General features: G+C 45.2%; 1 protein-coding gene across 8 annotated transcripts in view; it reads left to right on the forward strand.

Annotated features, from left to right (window-relative positions):
* TIAM1 (TIAM Rac1 associated GEF 1) overlaps positions 1-20,266 on the forward strand; it is a 173,273-nt gene that overhangs the window by 73,859 nt on the left and 79,148 nt on the right. For 4 of the 8 annotated variants that reach the window (XM_052674052.1, XM_052674054.1, XM_052674056.1 and 1 more), the window contains one exon: positions 17,988-18,967. In XM_052674052.1, coding sequence (XP_052530012.1) covers positions 17,999-18,967 — 969 coding nt within the window. In that variant the 5' untranslated portion in view covers positions 17,988-17,998. Of the gene's footprint in view, positions 1-13,002; positions 13,182-17,987; positions 18,968-20,266 lie in introns of all 8 variants that reach the window. The other 4 variants (XM_052674049.1, XM_052674051.1, XM_052674050.1 and 1 more) reach the window with 2 other exon arrangements.

Consider the following 20,266-nt stretch of genomic DNA (forward strand, 5'->3'; position numbering starts at 1 on the left):
GAGGTTTGGTGAAGGTGCACTGCAGAAGGTCTGTGGGGCTTTGTTCTGGACGTCTGGCTTTGTCACTGTCCTGGGGGCTGCAGTGTGCCACTGAGCTGCCATGGGTCCCAGCTGGCGGTTGTGAGGGCTTTCCCCTCAAACACATTGGGATGGGCCTGCACTGAGAGCCCTTGCCTCCTCCTTTCCTTCTACCTAGCACATTCGATAGGGCTTTGCAGCATAGAGCAGAGCTCGGTGTGAGTGGTGATGGTAGAAATTGGCCTCAAAGTACTGTTGCATCTGTCGCAGCCGTAGTTTATTTGTTTCATTTCCAGAGCGTTGCAAGCAGGGCTGGTTTAAATTAGGTCTCCCTTGTGATCTGCTGTGCTGATAAGTGGTCAGAGGAAACGATATCCCATAAATTAATTGACGCAGTGGGATTTCAGATGGTTCTTGGAGTAGTGTGACTCTTATTTTTAACATGAGGTGGCTCCTCAAATATTATCATCTTTTAAAGGGATTCTCTGCGTATGTCCATAATTATTAATCTCCTAATTAAACATGAAATGAGCCCTGAAACATAGTGGATCTATTTGGAACAAACAAAGGAAACACATCAGCTTTCTGTATCTTCTATAAATACAAGAACAGATGAACCAAGAGAAATCCCACAGAAATGTCACAGTGAATGGGTTTGCTGTTTGCCATGCTATGTAAGTTTACAGAAATATTAGTAGCTAATTGCAGCCTTGCAGATGTCACCAGTAGGACAGCATGGTGGTTTCTACAGCATATGAGACAGGCTGGAGGAAAGGTGTTTTTGCTCCACTCTGTGCTGTCTTCCTTTGACTCTTGGATGTTTAAAGCAGTGATCATTTCTTCAGAGAATCACAGAAGGGCTTGATTTGCAGGGGACTTCAAAGAGCATCTAGTTCCAACCCTGCCATGGGCAGAGTTGCTACCTTTCAGATCAGGCCCTATATTGGGTTGCCCAGGGCCCCTCTTGACAAGGGACAAGTGAGCTTGACTGCATTTTGGATACCCTGCCTGAACATAGCCACCGTGGGAATATTTGGTCTTTCTACCTTTCCTTTTTGGTGTGAGGCAGAGAAAAATTAACAGCTGCAGTTGAGAAACCAAGGAGGCTGGGCTGACATTGTGTGCACATGGCTCCTTAAGCCTCACTGCTTCTTTGGGGGACTGCTGAATTATTTTGTGCCGATTTCTCTGGGCTTTTGGGTGCAGAGGTGCTCAGCAGAGCTGCTCATGTCTGCAGGCAGACGGACCGGGTTGCTCATGTGGTGACTTGCTCCACATCAGGCTGATATGCATGAGCTCAACAGCTTCCTTTTGAAGAAAAAAGCTGGTGTCAGCAATGTGCAGGGAGACACTTCTTCCCCTGACAGACCTGAGGTTCCTGCCCACCCCTGGCGCAGCCAGAAGCTGGCAACTTTGTAGGCTGGAAATAATCACGTGTAGCATCTCGGGAAGGGGAGCTCAGCATTGCAACATCTAAGTGCTGCTTTTCCTCTTCAGAAAGCTGAAAGCATCCAGGTTGATTTAGGAATGAAAAGAGCCATCACACTGATAAGCACAGGTGCGAGAGCACGGTGCAGCGGGGCCAGAGAGGTGTTAACAGCACATTGCTGCCATGGTGCACTGTGCGGCATTGTTACAGCAGCGCAGAGCCTTCATCATGCGCATGGCGCTTACGGCAGCAAAACTGCACTTGGCTGGAATAGCTTATGCTAAGCTTGTTTTTCTTTGGGGAGAAAAAAGTGTTACTATAAGCTGTGTCACAATGCTGCTCATATAACTGTATTGCAGTGGCCTCTGCAGGCATAGTCAGAGGTCATGCTCTAGCGAATTTGTGACTGACATTTCTGTGCTGGCAAATAGATTTGTAGCTTGGATTCCTGCACGGCGCAGATCTGTCTTTGCTCCTTTAATATAAAGAAGATAGCTTTTTGATGAAGATTTTATATGCATTGTATGAGGAGTGGCTGAGGCCCCTCAGCATGTCCAGCCCAGAGCAAAGGAGCTGAGGGGAGCCCTGATGGCGGCTGCAGCTCCTCACAGGGAGCGGAGGGGCAGCGCTGAGCTCTGCTCTGTGTGACAGCGACAGGGCCCGAGGGAACGGCATGGAGCTGCGTCAGGGGAGGGCAGGGGTCAGGGAAAGGGGCTGCACCACAGGGCGGTGGGTGGGGAACGGGCTGCACGGGGCTGTGGGCACGGCCCCGGGTTCTGAAATTCAAGAAGCATTTGGGCAGTGTTCTCAGAGGTAGGGTTTGGATTTGGGGAGTTGCTGTGTGGAGCCCAGAGTTGGACTTGGTCATCCTTGTGGGTCCCTTGGGATGTTCCTTGGCTCCATGGTTGAAAACTGGAAATGCTGAAGTGCAAAATGTTGGCTTTTAGTTTCTTCTTTTCTTTTAGATACATTGGGTCTGAAAGTGGTGGAAAAGGACAAGTAAACAAGGGGAGGAGGGAGTTGCATTGGAAATATTTTGATTTCACAGTTGCTTGCTGTAAGGTATGTGCAGCCCATCAGTGGGCAATTTGATTGTTAAAGATGGGAAGACTGTCCCTGGTGGCAGAACTTCAGAGGCCTCCAAAGCATTTGCAGGTCAGGCTTTCTACTCTTGATGTGGAAATTTGATGAGTAAAGACCTCTTAACTAGCGCAGAGAGTGCTGCTTTCCAGAAGGAGAGGCAAAGGCTGATGCAGCACTGCAACGTGAAGGAGTCTGTATTGAACTCGATGATAAAGGTGTCCTTCACTTCTTAATTTTGGTCTGTCAAAAATAACACAAGGGGCTTCCTTTAAAAATTCCCTTTAAAATGGCCATAGCCTTTGTCTTTGAGGAATGTCCATATGCTATTAAAGTAAGTTCATCCTCTTGATATAGGTCTGTTGGATCAGCGTGGCAATATGGTGAGGCTGTGACTGGCTGAGGAGCAGAAGGCATGTCAGTCACCTTCTCTAGAGGCTTTGGCACTGGAGGGAGGAAACTTGGCTTACAGGAGGCCTAATGTTTGGGCTCCGTGATACTATTTTTAACACCTATTTCACTAAAACTCTCTTTGTCCAGGAACACAGTGGGATCTTTCTCTGTGCTGCTGCTTTTTGCATTACAGAGGCTCCAGCATGCTTATGGGTCCTGTGTGCATACCCAGAAAAACAGTGCTGTGAAAGTGGGGGAGAAGAGTGGTCACTTCTGCTGTTTGGAGACCTCTTCCTTTATCAGGCAGGTGCCACTTATGGGAATTCAGGAGCAGCTGTGAGCTCAGGTGGGCTGAATAATTCACTTGTAGCTTGGACGTAGGTGAATATGATCAGTATGCTCACAAATACATGATGTGTGCGTTTTTACCACAACTTTTATTTTCATATGGGCTGGGAATGATGCCACAGAAAATATCAGTAGCTTTCTCAGCTACTAAAATCATCTACCACTCTGTAAATTTAAAGGGGAAGCTAGGTGTTTTCTTTTAGGGCTATTTTGGGCCTCATACCAATATGAAGCACTGAAATGAGGGAATGACACCTACTGCTACTGAAATTATAAAGTGTCTTGTAGATTTATGGTGTCTTCGTTTGATGGTGTGGCTGATATTTCTCCAGGCTGGCATTTTTGAAGAGGCTCAGCCATTGTTTCATTAAACATTTGCATTTCTAATATGTACTTCAGAATTCCTTAAAAATAATAAGTAAATCCCACTTATGAACCATGTATTTTAGCACCGTATAGCATTTCATTTATGTGACTATACCCTGTAGTAACATCTACAAGTAAGAAAAATATTCTTCTAATAAGGACTAAGGCAGAATGTATTAGCGACCTTCTCTTGTAAGAAAGCACTGAAGCAGAGCTGACAGTAAGCAGTTTTCCACCAATGCTCTGGTTGGGCTTCAGTCAGGCAAGCTCTGTAGCACTCTCTCTAATAGCAATACCTGGTGACTTTCCAGTAATGTTTCACCTCGGGGTAGGAGATCCATTTTTCTTTTTTGCTGAAAGGTTTATTCACTGAAATGTGGTTTATGAATCTGGGACAGCTGAGGAACTCTGGAAGCAGTTATAACTTGCGGAGGGCTGCATTCAGACAGTGCTGCGTCACACAGATGGAGTAAGCCTCAGCCAGGGTGCTGAGCAATTCCTACAAACACTAAAACACACCAAGTCTTTTCAACTGAAAACTTACTTTTCTAGATAGATCATTAAAATAGAGAGAGAGTGACATCCCCACCCTTACCCCTTCACTCCTGCACCTGCAAACACGTGTGTGTGTACGCATTCACATGCAGCTTTCTGTCCCGCATCAGAGAGGATGTCACTTCTCCATGACAAGGAAGATCCAGATGGGAGTCCTCTGTCTGGGGAGCCTGAAATCTTGATTTTCTACCATGGGAGGCACCTTCACACAAGGCTGTCTTAGGGCACTACATTATAGGATGGTGCTGGGACAGTTGTCATCTGTCTGTCTTGTGATCAGTTGCTTACGCTTTTCATAGAGTATTAGTGGGGCAGTGAGAGAAAGTGGGAGCGTGATGCTGGAAAATTCCCACGGAGGATTTGGAACACCTTTTCTTGAGCTTTCTTTGGTGATGTTCTTTGAATTGTTTTCAAAGGAAGAGGAAAACAAAAGTTCTTTTTGACAGTCTATTGTGTATTCAGAGGAGCTCAGTGTACCAAACCTGCATTGGCCATCCTTCTCTGCTGGCTTTCCACTGATCGCAGGTAGCTTATGCATGCTAGCTGCAACATTGTTCCTGAATGAGACATAGTTTGCAAAGCCAGAGGGGAACTTGAAAAACTGTCATGAATACATTTATTTGAATTGACTGTTCAAGTTACCCTTTTCTGCCTGTGAACACAGATCCTGTCTTTACACAGCCTTTTTGTTTTGCTGTATGAAACAATGCTGTTGTTTTAACCCTCAAAAGGAAGATCTGGGCTTCATTGTATCTGCTTTGCTTCTGCTGAAGGTATTCTTCTGTTTATTGGCCTTTGCCATGAATGATGAAGACTGCAAGTGTTATTCTGGATGAGGTGAATGGCTTCTATGGGAAAACCTGGCTTGGGCATCTTTTGACTACATTTGCTTTTTATCACTATTACATCACATCAGTAATGTGATATGATCAATTATGATCAATATGAGGCAATATCTTTTATTCTGTGACTTTCTTTCTCTGTGTCAGCAGCACAAGTCAGAAGTGTGTTCCTTTCTTTGCATGTCGTCATTGAAAGCATTAAAAAACCTTGTCCCTTGAGTCAGATAATTCTCCTTTCAGTACAACAGCTCTGAGTTTCTTACTCATATCATAGTTCCTATGCTAGTCTTTGTCACCTTCATCTTAGCTAGTACTTTTCCAGAAAGATATCTGCTGCTCACTTCTCCACTATAAAATGGCTTGTCCTGTTGGAGAAAGAGATGGAATGAGTGTGCCACAACCCATGTGGCATTTTACTCATTTCCCACTTCTTGCTGTGCCGTTCCTCCTCCTCTCAGATGTGTTCCTCAGACTCGCACGCGGTTGAGGCTTGGCAGATGGTTGTATCATTTCTTGGATCACTTGTTCCCCAGTCCCAGGCAGGATCCTGATCTGCAGGTTTTAATATAAAAATTATTGTACTTAAACCTGTGGTTTCTTGTACCACTTCTCTCATAGTTTTGGGATGCAGATTAAAAACTCCTGCTGACTGGCACATTTTAAACCCTTTGAATTTAGCTCCCCAGATACCTCAGATGTGGTATTCACACACTTCACTCCCCCATGCCCTTGGTGAAAATTAAGTCAGAGCATTCACTTTCTTTTGGAGCCAGGTTCAGAGCTGGCTGGTTTCACTTTCCATCATGAAGCTGCCTTACCCTGCTTCACAGTGTGGCCTTTCCTTCTCAGAAATGCTCACCATCAGCCCTGTCCCCACACCCGTTGGGCTCTATGAGATATCTCCCAACAGGTCATGGCTCCCTATAGGTGTTGCGCCCTCTGAACTGAGAAGGTAGCTCGTAATGTGAGGACTTCAGTGCCGGGTGCTTCTTCAGTGGGGTAGAGCTGGGCTCTCAGGAGATGTGTGATATACAAGTTGTAACTAAAACCGGTAGGCCCAGATAAGCATACTGCAGCATGAGTGCATTTCAGTGACAGCGTTTGAGTGATCAGGTTCTGTCAGGATGTACCAGATAAAATCTGCATGCTTAATTTAACTCTGACAGCGGCAAGCTGGTGCAGACCAGCTGAGTTTTGCATGAATGTTTCTGTATGCATGCTGGTGAAACGGTGAGGGTTTGTCCTATGGTAATGCCAGGCTGTGAAACCTGCTCTGGAGAGCTTGATATCATCTCATTAGACAAAACCAGAAGCCATGTAGTCATAAGAGTGCTGGCAACAACAGATGCTTTCAGTGGCAGCTGAATCTTGCTAAACACCAAACTAAAAGTAGAAGCTCACTAGTATGAGGACTTCCACAAAGCATGCTGCCTTGCTGTGTGTTGAGTTTAGGGCCTCTTACTACAAGAAAGTTATTGAGGCCCTAGTGTGTGTCCAGAGGAGGCAACAAAGCTGTGAGGGATCTGGAGCACAAGTCTGACAGGGAGTGGCTGAGAGAACTGGGGTTGTTCAGTTTGGAGAAGAAGAGGCTCAGGGGAGACCTCGTAGCTCTGTATTACCACCTGAAAGGAGATCCTGGTGACGTGGGAATCAGCCTCTTCTCCCAAGAATCAGCGATAGGACGAGAGGGAATGGCCTCAAGTTGTGTCAGGGAGGTTCAGGTTGGGTATTAGGAACAATTTCTGCTCAGCAAGAGCAGTGCTGCAGGGGCACAGGCTGCCCAGGGAGGTGGTGCAGTCACCGTCCCTGAGGTGTTCAGGAGCCGTGTGGATGTGGCACTGAGGGACGTGGGCAGTGGGCGGGGGGGGGTGGGCTGGTGACTGGACTGAATGATCTGAGAGGTCTTTTCCAGCCTTAATGATTCTATGATTTTATTATTTGATTCCAACAACTTAAAAAGACGTCTTCTTCTTTAATACCTTTCCTTGTTGTACTTTGACTGGCCCCTTTGCAGAATTTACTGTTACTTTTCTGCTAGTTCTACAGCTTACCTTGCCATGCAGCTGTACTTTGGTGAGGTACTTCATTGTCCATCATAGCAAATCTGGCAAAAATGTGAGAGCTGCTCTCATCATGAGCTCGCCTGAGTTTAATTTGCTGTGTGTTTTTCCTTAGACCTCTGGAATCCCTCCCTGGTACTTAAGTTGGGGTATCTAAAATTAGGTACTTGTGTTTGTATCTCAGGCACCATCTTAATGATCTGTGTGAGGTCCTTGGCATTGCTTGAAAATCAGATTACTTACCTATGTGTTTAAATGAGGATATATGCTAAATGCTTCCTCTCCAATTTCCAACCCCCCCCTCCAATTATTGGCCTTAATTTTTTTTCCACAATGTTTTTATCCTTCACATCCTGCCTGCTGTGGCTCCCCACTCACTCAAGCCAAGGATTTTGATTCTTATTACTTGAGATTGGCACTCTGGGTGGTTTTGCAGTGTCTGTTCAATGTGAATATGTACACTGATATACCCACATGGTGGCTTGTCTCCTGCTCTGAGCATTGTCTTGTTACTTCTAAATATGTTGGGTTTTTTTTAATGAATTTGGCATGCCCTGTCCTCATTGTGCATCTGCAGTTTGCTGTTCCATTAGCGTGAACAAAAAGTGAATTTCAGTCAAATAATAACAATAGTGTATAACCTTAAGATAAATAAACAAGCCACATTTTATTTTTATTTCAGTTGCATTTTGGGCGTTCTTTTCCTTTTTTAAGTAGCAGATAAATGCATACACAGTCGTTCCAGCTCCAGCTCCTGTTCTCATTCTCTCCCTCCACGAAGGCTAGGCAAATTCCTGCTTGCCCTGCAGCACTGTGTAGCTCTGTGCCACTCGTACTGCCCTAGGGCAGGCTGTAAACCCCCTCCCCCCAACTTCCCAGCACCCTGCACGCAAGCTGCTGTTAGCCTGCCCCTCGGCTCCAGGGAGTTGCCCTGTTGGCTTCCCATAGATTTGCTTATGTCTGATGATCTGAAATTAGAATCCTTTTTCCCTGCTTTGCCTTTTTCTTTCAACGTGTAAATCCTTGCAGATTTCCCGAAGGGAAGAAAGGGGGATTTTCCCACCATTAAAAATGAAAGGAAAGGGAAGGAGAAAGATTGAAAACACATAAGATACCTGTAAAAGTGATTAGAAAACAAACAAACCTGCAACTGGGTCAGTTATTTGCATCCCCTAGTATAAATATAGAAACCCTGAATAGGGAGCATCCCCTTGGGCTGGCTGCCTGCTCTGTTAGTGCATTATCAAGGTACTTTGTCAGTGCCATGCCTATGATTTTGTCTTCTTTAGCTGTGATTTGGGGATGATTGTCGCTTATACAGAGATTGCGCATCTCCTGACAGACCTTCCTCTCTCTTTCTTTTTTCATCCCTTCCTTAGAAATTCTCATAGGTGTGGTGCTACAGCTTGAGGAACAAGGCTTCCCACATCTTTTCATTATGAACTCTGTACAAAGAGAATGTGGGTTTATTTTTCTTTCCCCTCCTCTTCATCTGGAGCGATCACACAGCATTGTTCTCCTAACTATGACAGATGCAAATGGTACGTGTTAGTGAGGTGGTTATGAAGAGTTTTTGCAATTCCAGCACTGCTGGCCAGTTCTAGCAGATGTGTGGACATCCCTCCCAGCCTTGTCTGCATGGTCATCATCATCTGACTACAGATTCAGGAGTTCTTTTTGACACATAGCATAAGAAGTAGTTGGTTTGAAATTCATTTTCCTCACAAACAAAAAGCCTATATGGCATTTTATGTAAAGAAAACACAAAGAGGAGTATATTTGACTTTAACTACTTTAAAAGAAGTCAACCAGCTTCTGCAATCCACTAGAGTCGGGCTCTTAGCTCAGTGACATCATACTTATTTCAGAGATTATGCTGAGAACAAGAAAATTTGGAGAATTTCTGATCTCAGGTATGTACCCTCATCACAGGAAGCCACCTCAAAGATCTGGTCTTACAGAAACCTCTCTTCCTTCATCCCTTCCTTTCTCCCTCCCTCCCTCTGTTCCTTCCTTTCTGCCTTCCTGCCTTCCTGCCTTTCTTTCCACCTTTCTTACCGCCTGCCTCTTTCCCATCCACCTACCCAGCCAGTCATCCAGTCCATCCATCCATCCATCCATCCATCCATCCATCCATCCATCCATCCATCCATCCATTATCTGTACATCCATCTCCCGTGGGTTGCTATGTTTTGTTTTGCCAAGGGCAGCTCAGAAATACAGGATGAGGAGAGAACTGTCAGGGCAGCAGGACCCTGGAGCATGCTAGAGCATTTACTTTCTTCTCAGGGTAGATGCCACCATTGATTTTGGCAGCAATTCATGTTAACAAGTGGTAATAAAGGCTAACAAAATATGGCCTCCGGTTACAAGTAACGTGATTCACCGTTTCAGTAGGCAGGATCGAACACTGAAGCTACAGTGGTTTGGAATAGGATTGGATAGTGGGTGGAGAATACAGCCCAAAGGTACTGATTAACATTAAATATTTTCTGTATCAAATGACTGCTGTTTCCTGTCGATGTATATCCATCCTGGTGTTTTGCAGTAGAATGTGTGAGGGCTTCACAAAGCTGGATGAAGGTTTGTGTAATGACTAACTGGTCTCACATTTGCAGTTGCATTTTGAATCTGACAAAACCACCCAGCATAAAATAGAAAAGTAAAAATAGAATTGAAGGAGAGCTGTCGTTCTTCTAGCCAGCTTTTCGTGTTTGCTGGACAAGGAGATATACTGCATGCTAATTTTTCCTTGCTGGACAGGAAAGGTTCTGCTTTGAAAAGGAGGCTTTTAGAAAGCTGTAGCTTTCATATTTTTCATCCATTAAAGCTCATGCTGAGTGTCTGCAAACAGAAAGAAAGCAAGTGTGCTGATGTTTTTTCCTTAGTCTTCTGTCTTTGTAAACTCATCATATGAAAGTCAAAACTCTCTTTGCTGTACCTAGAATCACAGGTAGCAGATGTGATGAATAACTAGGTGCTCCTTTAATATATTCTTCTTCCTTACTATGCTCTCATTTAATCCATTCATCGTGGCTTGCTGCAAGCTCCCTCAGTTTGAACTGACTTAAGCTGCTGTGTTCTGAGCCCTGTGGGAACTCCTTGGCCTGATTTTTCAAGGCACTGTTTTGTGGCTATGAAATAAATACAGCTGTGCTACTTCCAAGCCTTCAAAGAACAAGGAGTTGCACTGATATATGTAGGCATTAGCATACATGCATGCACACATGCATCATAGATGTGTACATATATCTGTTTGTGCATGCACGTTTGCATGAACCGGCTCTAAGACTGAATGTTTGGTATCGAGCATAGATTGAAAATCTTCCTCTGATGGTTCTTTTCTAATGAGGTGGGCTGTTCCAAGCGTGCCTGCTTGCAGCTGTCTGTCAGCTCTGCGAGCAGTTGCTGTGAGATACTGGTAATCTGAGCATGCAGTTAGCTGCCCCTTGATCAGGCTCTGCTTGCATAGCAAGTGTCCAGGAACACCTAAAGCAAATCCTGCGAGGGATTTGGGAAGCAAGCTGTAACAAACCATTTTGCTTCTTTTGCTTCTGTCTTTTCTCCTCATGGAGGAGAGCATACATCCCTTTTTGCCTCAGGGACTTCCCTTTGGCTGTTGGCTTGTGTGAGGGGAGACCTCATTGAAGGCTTCCACATGAAGGACCCACAGAGCTACTGAGCAGGAGAGCTGGGGCTGCTGGGGTGAAGTACAGAGTGTGGAGATGAGGACCATTGCAGTGCGTGTTAATGACAGGCAAAGATAAATATGAAAACCTGATGTTTTCCTTGAAAGGTGCAGCTTGCTTTCATTTGAGAAAGTCTCTCCAAGTTGAAGAAGTTAATAGGAACAATCATTTTCAGAAAGGAAACATAATCTTCTGAAGGAACCGTGTGTGCATGAACAGTCATTGTTCTTGCAGTGGATGTTGCCAGCCCTTCAGATGCTGTAGAGCTTAGTGAGAATTTGGATCACTCAGCTACCAGTTCCGGGTCTCCACTTTGGATCTTTCCACCTTTTTAACAAACAAGGCAATTCATTTAAATTTTGATGCAGAGCATGGGTAGAAGCAGAGGATAATTTACACTGGAGGAGCAAAGCAGTGTGTGGAGCAGGGCACATTGTGGCTAGTATTCTGCAGAAGTGAGCAGAGTTGGCTTCAGGCTGGAGCAGATCTTTCTGACTGAATTACAGACTCCTCAAAAACCACTTCATGATGGAAAACCTGATAAATGCTCAGCCACATCTGTATTTTTCCTCTTTTGGACACGTTTTCTGTGGCCACAGCAGACAGATCTGAAAAAAAGATTATCACAAATCCTATTTCTTTGGAGGTGAGGAATGTACTTCATAGGATTATCCGTCATGCGGTGGATGCAGGTGGAAAGCCTCTTGCCTGCAGGACCTTGTTTGTCAGCAAGATTCCTGACTTATAAACTATTGGCAGCTGGCATGATAATGAGTCCATTTCAATATAAATGAGCTTCATTTTATTAATTTCTGTCAGCTCCTGAGCAATTCATGAACCGCTTTTCAGACAGAACTCAACCAATAGCTTGGGGGGAGAGGGGGAGGTGGGGAACAGAGAGGGGAACATGAAGGAGGAAAAAGAAAACGCAAATGTTTTCAATTTGGAAAGGAGCCGATGACGCTCATTTCTTTTGAGAACCCAGCCAAATGGGGATCACAGTTTCCCCACCAGATAGCTCTAATAACCTGATAGGCATCGGTAATCTCATCCAAAGCCTTTTGTTTTGTTTTTCTTGAGTCTTTTGGAGGTATGTGTAAGTTGTACAGCTGGGCTTGCGGCATTTTGTTGACACTATTGCAGGGCCATGGAGGAGCAGCTGTGTGACTGGAGCTGGTGTGGGCAGAGCCCTGGCTCCTCTGGTGGGCTTGTGGTGCCTACAGGACCGGTCCCTGTGTGTCTTCCAGTCATACCGAGCTAAGAAATTGCTTGGGCTTGTGCATGAGCACCTATGTGACTTCAGGACTGTTCTGATGACTGGCCTAAGGCCTAGGTAGGCACAGGCTGTCTCTTGTATCCACGCTTTTGTGGGTGCAATTAACCCCAAGAGCTTTTCACCGTGCACAAAAACGCATGTAAACGCTCTGCCGTACGCCTCTGATTTGTCCTTGAAAAATGTTAATGAAATCACTGCTGGGATTACTACCCTTTTCATAAATCAGGCTGTCGGCACAGAGGCATGTTGTCTGGGATCTCTTGGTTTCAGGCCTTTCTTGGGTGGTTTGCCTCCAGAGATTAAGCCTGTGTCCCTCAGAGGGTGCCTTTGTGAGAGGCCATATTTGGAGGCCATGTCAGGACAAGGGGAAACGGCCATAAACTGCAGCATAGGAAGTTCTGCACAAATGTGCAAAGGAACTTCTTTACAGTGAGGTGACGGAGCACTGGAACAGGCTGCCCAGGGAGGTGGTGGAGTCTCCTTCTCTGGAGATGTTCCAGACCTGCCTGGATGCCGACCTGTGCGACCTGCTATGGGGAACCTGCTTTGGCAGGGGGGGTTGGACTCGATGATCTCTGGAGATCCCTTCCAACCTCTACAATTCTGTGATTCTGTGAGCCCTGTCCAGGCAGCAGGCACAGGTGTGTGCTCTGCTCTGACTGCTCCTTTGCAGGGCACCTTCATTTCTTCAGGGAATTGTACTGCAAAAAGTGTCAGGATGAGGAGCTCTGTTTATTGGGCTCAAGGCATCTGATTGGGCTTTTCCTTTATTCTACTCTCATCAGATTGTATCATTCAAATTGAAACACGGCATTTGCATGCTGTATTGAACAATGTTTCCTAGGTAAGTGATGATAATAGGACTTGGCAGAATATGTCCTCCTGTGTGGCCATTCCTGCTAACCCTTTGTCTGATTTTTTTTTTTTCTCCCCTCTTTCTCCCCAGGTTTTTGGCATATAGTCATAGACTCTGACGAGGGAGTAATGGAGGCGCTGAGTGGCAGGTGCTGACAGCTTCTGCAATCCCAGTAACTGTTCATTTTGGTATCATTTGCAATTCTATACCTCTAAATGCCACAGTTCTCTTGGGGAAGGTTGCGCTGGATACCAGTATTGCCTTGGAAGGTACATGTGTGTCCATACATTTTCTTGAGGAGTTTGCTGTTTTTGTATAATGGTTCGTGGGAGGGGAAAAATTGGATAAGCTGCATGTGGTTTATGGTTACACCCATTTAGCAATACAAAGGCATTTGAATTGCTATCAAGCAGCTATTGATGACATCCCTTCCTCCCTCTCTCCTCTCTCCTCCTCTGATTGGAATCGCCTGCAGGGCCTTTTTGGAGTCCATCCCATGCTTTAGCATATACGAGAACGGCTTACAAAAAAGAAATGGCTGGTTAAAAGGCTCTTATTTGAAAACAATTAAATATACTGTTGGAGTTTCTGGGAAACTCAAAGACATACTGTAGAATTTCAGTCTCCTTCTTGCCCTTTTGAAAAAGCACACGTTGATTACAATAAAATATATACGTTTGCACTTGGTTATTAGCCTTGTACATTTTTCTGTGTGGTTCTTGTGAGTTCAGTAAAAATCTTTGTTGTTGGCTGGAAGATTTGCGCAGAAGTTTATTTCTGTAGAATCATTGCTCACTGTGGATTTAATCATTGTTCTGGTTCTCACAACCTTCAAGCTTCGCTCCAGGAGAAAAATACAGATTTGTCACCAGGGCCTCCTACTAGAAATCTAAATTTAAATTGGCAATCTGTTGTCTTGCGAGGTGCTTCAAATTTGGTTGAAAGTTAATAATATGTCAGATTTTCTCCTGGAATCTAAAGGCCCAACTTTTTGGAATTTGGAGAGTTAGTAACATAGGTTTACTTTGAACAAATATTTTGGCTTCGTAATATTTTTAAGGAATACTTAATATTGAGGAGAAGGGAAGAGAAACAAAAATTACAGATTTCAAATGAAATGGTGTTCTTAGATGGGACCATCATCAGTGGTCATTTGGAATATGATCTTCTTTATCTGTAACCATTTTATATGACTCAGCCAGCAAAGACTCAGCAGGTCAGCTAGAGTTCAACCAGTCTGTGTAGGGCAGTTGATAGAAGGAGCATTGTTTTTTCCAAAGATTTGCTGCAGAATTTTTGTTCTCCCTGGTGATATCCTAATGTTGATATCACAGTCACATACTGAGTCTTTGTTTTCCATGATAAAAATAATTAAAAAAAAAATGTACTGTCTATCGGTGTGCAATAGACAGACCTTCCTGGTCCTTCCTGGACTTCCATGACTGATATTTTCCCTATTCTGAACCAGGATGGAACCAATCTTGTAGGAGAGGGAGCCCTTTCCCAGAGCAGTCATAGTTCGATGGTCAGGCTGCCCCTTGAGGATGTGGAGGAACAGAGTCACAGCCCCTTGTTTGCTTCACTTGGGCTGCAGATACAGATCTTGATCTTCTGCTTCTTTGGCAAGTGACTGAGTCACTGAGCTGGTATCTCCTCTAGGAGACGTGCCTGTCTCCCTGCTTGGGTTTTCATGTGTCTTCCTCTTGGAATGGAGAAGTCTTTCATCAAAACCTGTCTATTCCCACAAAAAATTTGGGTTTTGATGAATCGACATTTTCTGCTGAAAAATTTCCAACTGGTTCTGCTTGTGATAATGGTCTGTGTGCACTAATCTCTGCTGGCTTTGGAGAATAATTCAGAACAGATTTTTGACACGTCGCAATCCTTGGCCATGCTTGACAAACCTGTTTAAAGCATCAAGACGTGTCACACTTGATTTATGTAGTATCCTGTGGGTACCTCAATAGGTCTTTAATGGTCACCTTTGGATTCAGGCAGGCGAGCTAACAAGGGGAGCCTTTGTCCTATCAGCGTTTATGTGCAAGACCCATTAATATGACTCATTTTCTTAATTTGACACAGATTTTTTTCATTGAGTGTGCTAAATTCAGTTAAGCCGTAGACAGGCAGCATCTGGCAGTTGTGGCTGGAGCAGTTGGAGGCGTTTCTGCCCCAGGGTGTCTGCTGCCTCACTCCTGCTAGCTGAGGACACTGCATCTGCACCACGGCCGCCCCTGCCACCTTCTCCCCCCCTCCTCTGGCTCCTACATGGCTCTACAGCCATGCTGCCTGTCCTCACTGCATCTGCAGGTGGGCTTCTTTGTGCTGGTGCTGGTGCACATGCGTTCAGCTCATTACCCCAGCAAAACTAAGCTTTAAAAATAATCTTTTGTTTTTCTTCTGAGTTTAATTTTTCCCATTTTGGTGAACTTGACTGCAAGATCCTATAAACACCTGAACTGGTTTGGGGGCAACTCTTGAAAACTAGTGGGACTTGCATGCATGTCAACCTGCAGCATATAGCTGGGGAAGATGGAGGGATTGCGGTAAGGCTTCACTCTGCGTGCAGGAGCAAGCTCTGGGCTAATCACCTGGATGGTAGCTGTCTGCAGGGTTTGCAAAGGCATCCTCACCTAAAGCGCCAATACATAGAATTAAAAAGGGACAGCTATTTACTTTGAAGTCTGGCACTTCTCACAGGTATCTAGCAGATACTTCTCATTGTGTGAAACTGCTCAGTAAACATTCCTGTAGCCGTCTGCTCTGTGGAGGAAAGATTTTCCTCCTTCCAGGAGAGCCTTTTCTGGCTGGGGATGCAGCCTGGGCTGCTGCTTCTTTTTGGTTTGGTGTCATTCTGCCTGGTGTGCATGGATTCTACTTCGAGGTGGTGGCACAGTGCTGCTTTCTGCAGCACAGTGTTTTCATCAGCAAGTGTGCTTGGCTGTGCAGTGCGCTAGGGCACTCCTGCCCTTCTGCAGCTCCATATCAAAAGGTAAAGAGCCTCTCGTTTAATTTGTCATGGTTTCAAGAGAACTTTTAGAATTGCTTTTTCTCCTTAAATAGATACTGAAGTGATGGTTTCATTGCTGGAGATGAGGGAAAAATGACTGCATGGTCTGATGTGCTTTGCAGCTAGTGGAAATCCTTTCAAATGAAAGTATGGTTAGTAAGAATTTCGGAATCAAAGCAGCTAAAAGTATTACCCCAGGAGAGTTTCTTTTGCAAGAGGGGGAGTGTTGAGGTCTGGCTTTAGGCATCAGTGTGGAGAACAAAATGCAGGTTTTGTGCTCTAAAGTACTTCAGAAGTAGCCAGCTGATGTTCTTTTTTCTGTCCAGTCCATATCAGAGGTCTGTAGCTTCTAAGGAATAATAAACCCTGCCTGGGGATTTATAATGCTGTTACTTTTTTTTAGATTAAAACCTACTCTCTGTTCAGCACATTTATTTTTCTAAACGACACATGATAACCAAGTCTCGTGACAGTCAATGGGAGTTCAGCCATTACATTCAGTAGACGCAGGGTATTTCCTGGTATGGTTTCCTTGGCACGTGACTATATTTACTTTAGATACTGAAATGTCCAGATATTTCTGGAGGCGCCCATTGCTCTGGCACTGAGCAGACTTTTAGCCTCAGATGCGACCTACCTAGCTGGGCAGAAATACTAAGTAGTGTTGTCCTTTGTTTTCAGAAATGTTACTATATAAGCTGAGTTCCACTCTACGTATCCAGAGCAGCCTACGGCAGAACTGCTGTGCCCACGTTTAACGCAGTCAATTCATTGCTTTTGGTGTATTTCATGTAGGGTTAATTCAGTTTCATGCAATAGTGATATTGTATATTTAGATAGTGAGGGAGCACGCATGGGCACATTCAGCCTGTGAATACTTGGCTCAATACTCATTGGCATGTCCTGTTAAAGGAGAAGAAATTGCCTAGAGAAATTAGAACCTCCAGAATATTTTACTGTCAAGACAGAGTTCTTTTTTTCAACCCAGACTAATAGAAGTACCTTAAAATGAGGAAGCTTTGTCTTGGAATTTCTGTTAAAGATTAATGGACTATTTATCTAAATATAATTGTCTTATGTGTAATTCAGGATCCCTCCTATTTAATTTTGAATGGCCATGTACTTTAGCATTTACTTTTCTTGCTCTTCGTCTTGCTCTTTGGTTCAGAAGGAACCAATACTACTAAAAAAATATTTCTGACATTTGTTGAGTGAGAGCACAGATCTCACAGTGTTTTCCAAGGCTGAATCCAGATCATGACTCCCATCTGCTAGATGGGAAACCCGTTTCAGGGAGGGGCGTGCAGAACTTAATAATGCAGGAGGCTGGATATGGAGAAGGGGACAGAAACCCAGTTCCTATCTTCCAGCTTGATTTTCTCTTTGCTAGATCAAAGTACTTAGATCTAGCTATCTGCTTCAGAGTGAGGAGAAAGGAAAGGTTATTTTTGTATAGTCTGAGTCACTCATGATAATGTATTTTTCATAATACAGCTCTCTTGTGTGGGGATCTTTGTACCTGATTAATGTTGCTCTGTATTTTATTCCAGAAATCAAACCTATCATTAGCTTGCTAACAAATAGTTGAATTTGTACTTTGCTATTTGGTGCTTCAACTTGTGGTTCCTAGCAAAAAAAAAAAGCGAAATCTCAAATAAAGAAGTTTGTCCTTCTACTTTTTGGTGTCTCGTTGCATGCAGATAAATGCCTATCCACTTGTTGATTTTTTGAATTTATATTGTTGGCTAGAATTGTGAAGGATTAGTTAATATCAGTAGTCAAGTAAGCATGTGCGTGGCTGAGATTAATAGTGTACCTTCTGATAAACTGGCTCCAGACCAGACCACTATTCAAGGTTCAGTCCTTCCCTCTTCTACGCTCATCATTCACCCTGGCATAGCAATGATCTGCCTTCTTTCTTTGTACTGATTTATCTGATTTGTAAGTGTAAGGAGCTGGTACAGTTGCCAGCTCCCTTAATTAATTGTTGAACTGTTGAATTACTGTAACCGCTGCTACAGCAAGCCTTGCTGACTTTAATGGTCCCTGATCTTTCCCCTTGCAGACTGTGAAGCCATGGGAAACGCGGAAAGCCAAAACGTAGAGCATGCCTTCTATGGAGACAAGCACGCCAGCCTGGGCCGCAAGCACACCTCACGTTCACTTCGCCTCACCAATAAAGCTTCTCGCCGGACCCGACACGCTTCTTCTGGCAAAATTATCCACAGGAACTCAGAGGTGAGCACCCGCTCCAGCAGCACCCCCAGTATCCCCCAGTCACTGGCAGAGAACGGTCTGGAGCCCTTTACCCAGGAGGCCAACCTCGAGGACTTTGGGAGCCCAATCTGGGTGGACCGTGTGGACATGGGCTTGCGGCCCGTCTCCTACCACACCGACTCCTCTGTTACGCCCAGCATGGACAGCAGTACTGTGCTCACCGCAGCCTCTGTGCAGAGCATGCCCGACTCTGAGGAGAGCCGGCTGTATGGAGAGGAAACACCATTCCTGGCTGAAGGCGACGGGAGGCTGCGCCGGTACGCGCCAAACGGGACGAGGTTCGTGGAGACAGCCAGCTTCAAGAAGAAACGCTCCAAATCGGCCGATATCTGGCGGGAGGACAGCCTGGAGTTTTCACTTTCTGACCTCAGCCAGGAGCATTTGACAAGCAATGAGGAAATCCTGGGCTTGGCCGAAGAGAAGGACGTTGAGACGGCCCGGGGAACGGAGGCTGAGTGCAGCCCCCAGCAGTTGGTTGGCTGCCAGCGTGCTAACTCCATGAGTGACTTGTACTCCCCCAAAGCCCCAAGTGCTACAATAAATGGGGGCCCACGCAATGCTTTTGGAGGGTACTGCCGGAATTTAGTGTCTGACATCCCAGACATTGGCAGCCATAAGATGGCATCTGGTGCTGCCGAGGATGCGCCTTCCTACAGTAACTACAATACGCTGCCCTGCAGGAAGTCCCATTGCCTTTCAGAAGGAGCCACCAACCCACAGATGAGCCATAGTAACAGCATGCAGGGCAGGAGGGCAAAAACTACTCAGGTAAGGCCATCTTTTTCTCATAAAAGGGGAAGCCTGTAGTATTTGCCAGGCTGTTTCTGTAGATAAAGGTATTCCAGGTTCCTCCAGGCTCTGTTTTTGTTCAACACCTCTGTTCCAGGAAGCAGCAACAGGGGACTGTGTCCAGGCGAGAGTTGAACCAAACAGTCTCAGGAGGTGGCTTTGATACATCAGTGCAGCGTTCCTTCTCTGCAGCTCTATTTGGGCCTTTTCTACTCTATGCAATCTCTGGAGAAGATTGCCAGTAAAGATGTTCTTGTGTATTTTACAGAGCTGACGGTGCCTTTTCCTTTCAGGGTAGCTGCCAAAACCGATCACTCTGCCTGGGAGCTCACACACGTTGCTTCTCCCCTCTCTGCCCTCTCTGCACTCTCTGCCCCTCTCCCCCTCCTGCACGCACGCACACATGTACTCCTCATGGTTGAAAGCAAAGGAGAAATCTGCGAGTATTTCCCCTCCACTTCATTATAAATGCTTGCTGGGCTGAAATTTCACTCTTTTAATTAATAGTGTTCACATCTGTGCAAAGCATCACCCACTAACAGTGGTCTCTGGAGGAGACTGCCAGTGCTGTGAGCTGCTTTGTTCACCTGCTGCAGACTGAAGAATGATGGAGGGTGTGTGGAGAAGATGCTGATTCTAGCCTTGGAGGACATCGTAGCCATCATCCATTACAGGCAGCAAGGAGCCAAGACAAGCTTCCCTATCTGCTGCCCCTTCTGCCCTCCAGACAGTATTTGTGCGACCTTTGTTCTGATGGCTCCTGTTGGGCTTGCGTTGTGTTTTGTCCTGCTTTGCTGTGTTCTGCCTGGTTGAGTTACACAGCTGCCTGGTGCTGCAAACAGCAATTCTGTAAAGAGCAGACTGCTCTTAAAGGGGGGTGGAGAAAGGGTTTTCAAATCCTGACCACCTGTACAGCTCACATGTGGCAAACACTTTGTAGGAATGCTGTGCTTGTTTTAACTTCATTTAGTTTACTTGCTGAACCTTCTCAGAGCAGAGCTCCAGCTGCTTCATAGAAGAGGCTCTCTGGCATTTTTCAATGTCAACTATTTTCTAGCTGTGGGCATCTGCTTAGAAAAATGGCTGAGGGGCACAGACAAAGCAGTCTGACTGCACAGGTCAGAGCTGTGTGCTAGATTGCACGCTTCAGTGGCTCCTCTGATTTTATAGCATGTTCTCGTACAGATGCCGTGCGGCATACGCACCGCACCGCGTGACCCAGAAAAAGAAAAAGCAGCACGTTGCAAAAAAGCATCAAGGTTGGAGGCCTGCAGTTGT

The sequence above is a fragment of the Tympanuchus pallidicinctus genome, unplaced genomic scaffold, assembly GCF_026119805.1.
Source record: "Tympanuchus pallidicinctus isolate F22 unplaced genomic scaffold, pur_lepc_1.0 scaffold14, whole genome shotgun sequence".
NCBI classification, from domain to species: domain Eukaryota; kingdom Metazoa; phylum Chordata; class Aves; order Galliformes; family Phasianidae; genus Tympanuchus; species Tympanuchus pallidicinctus.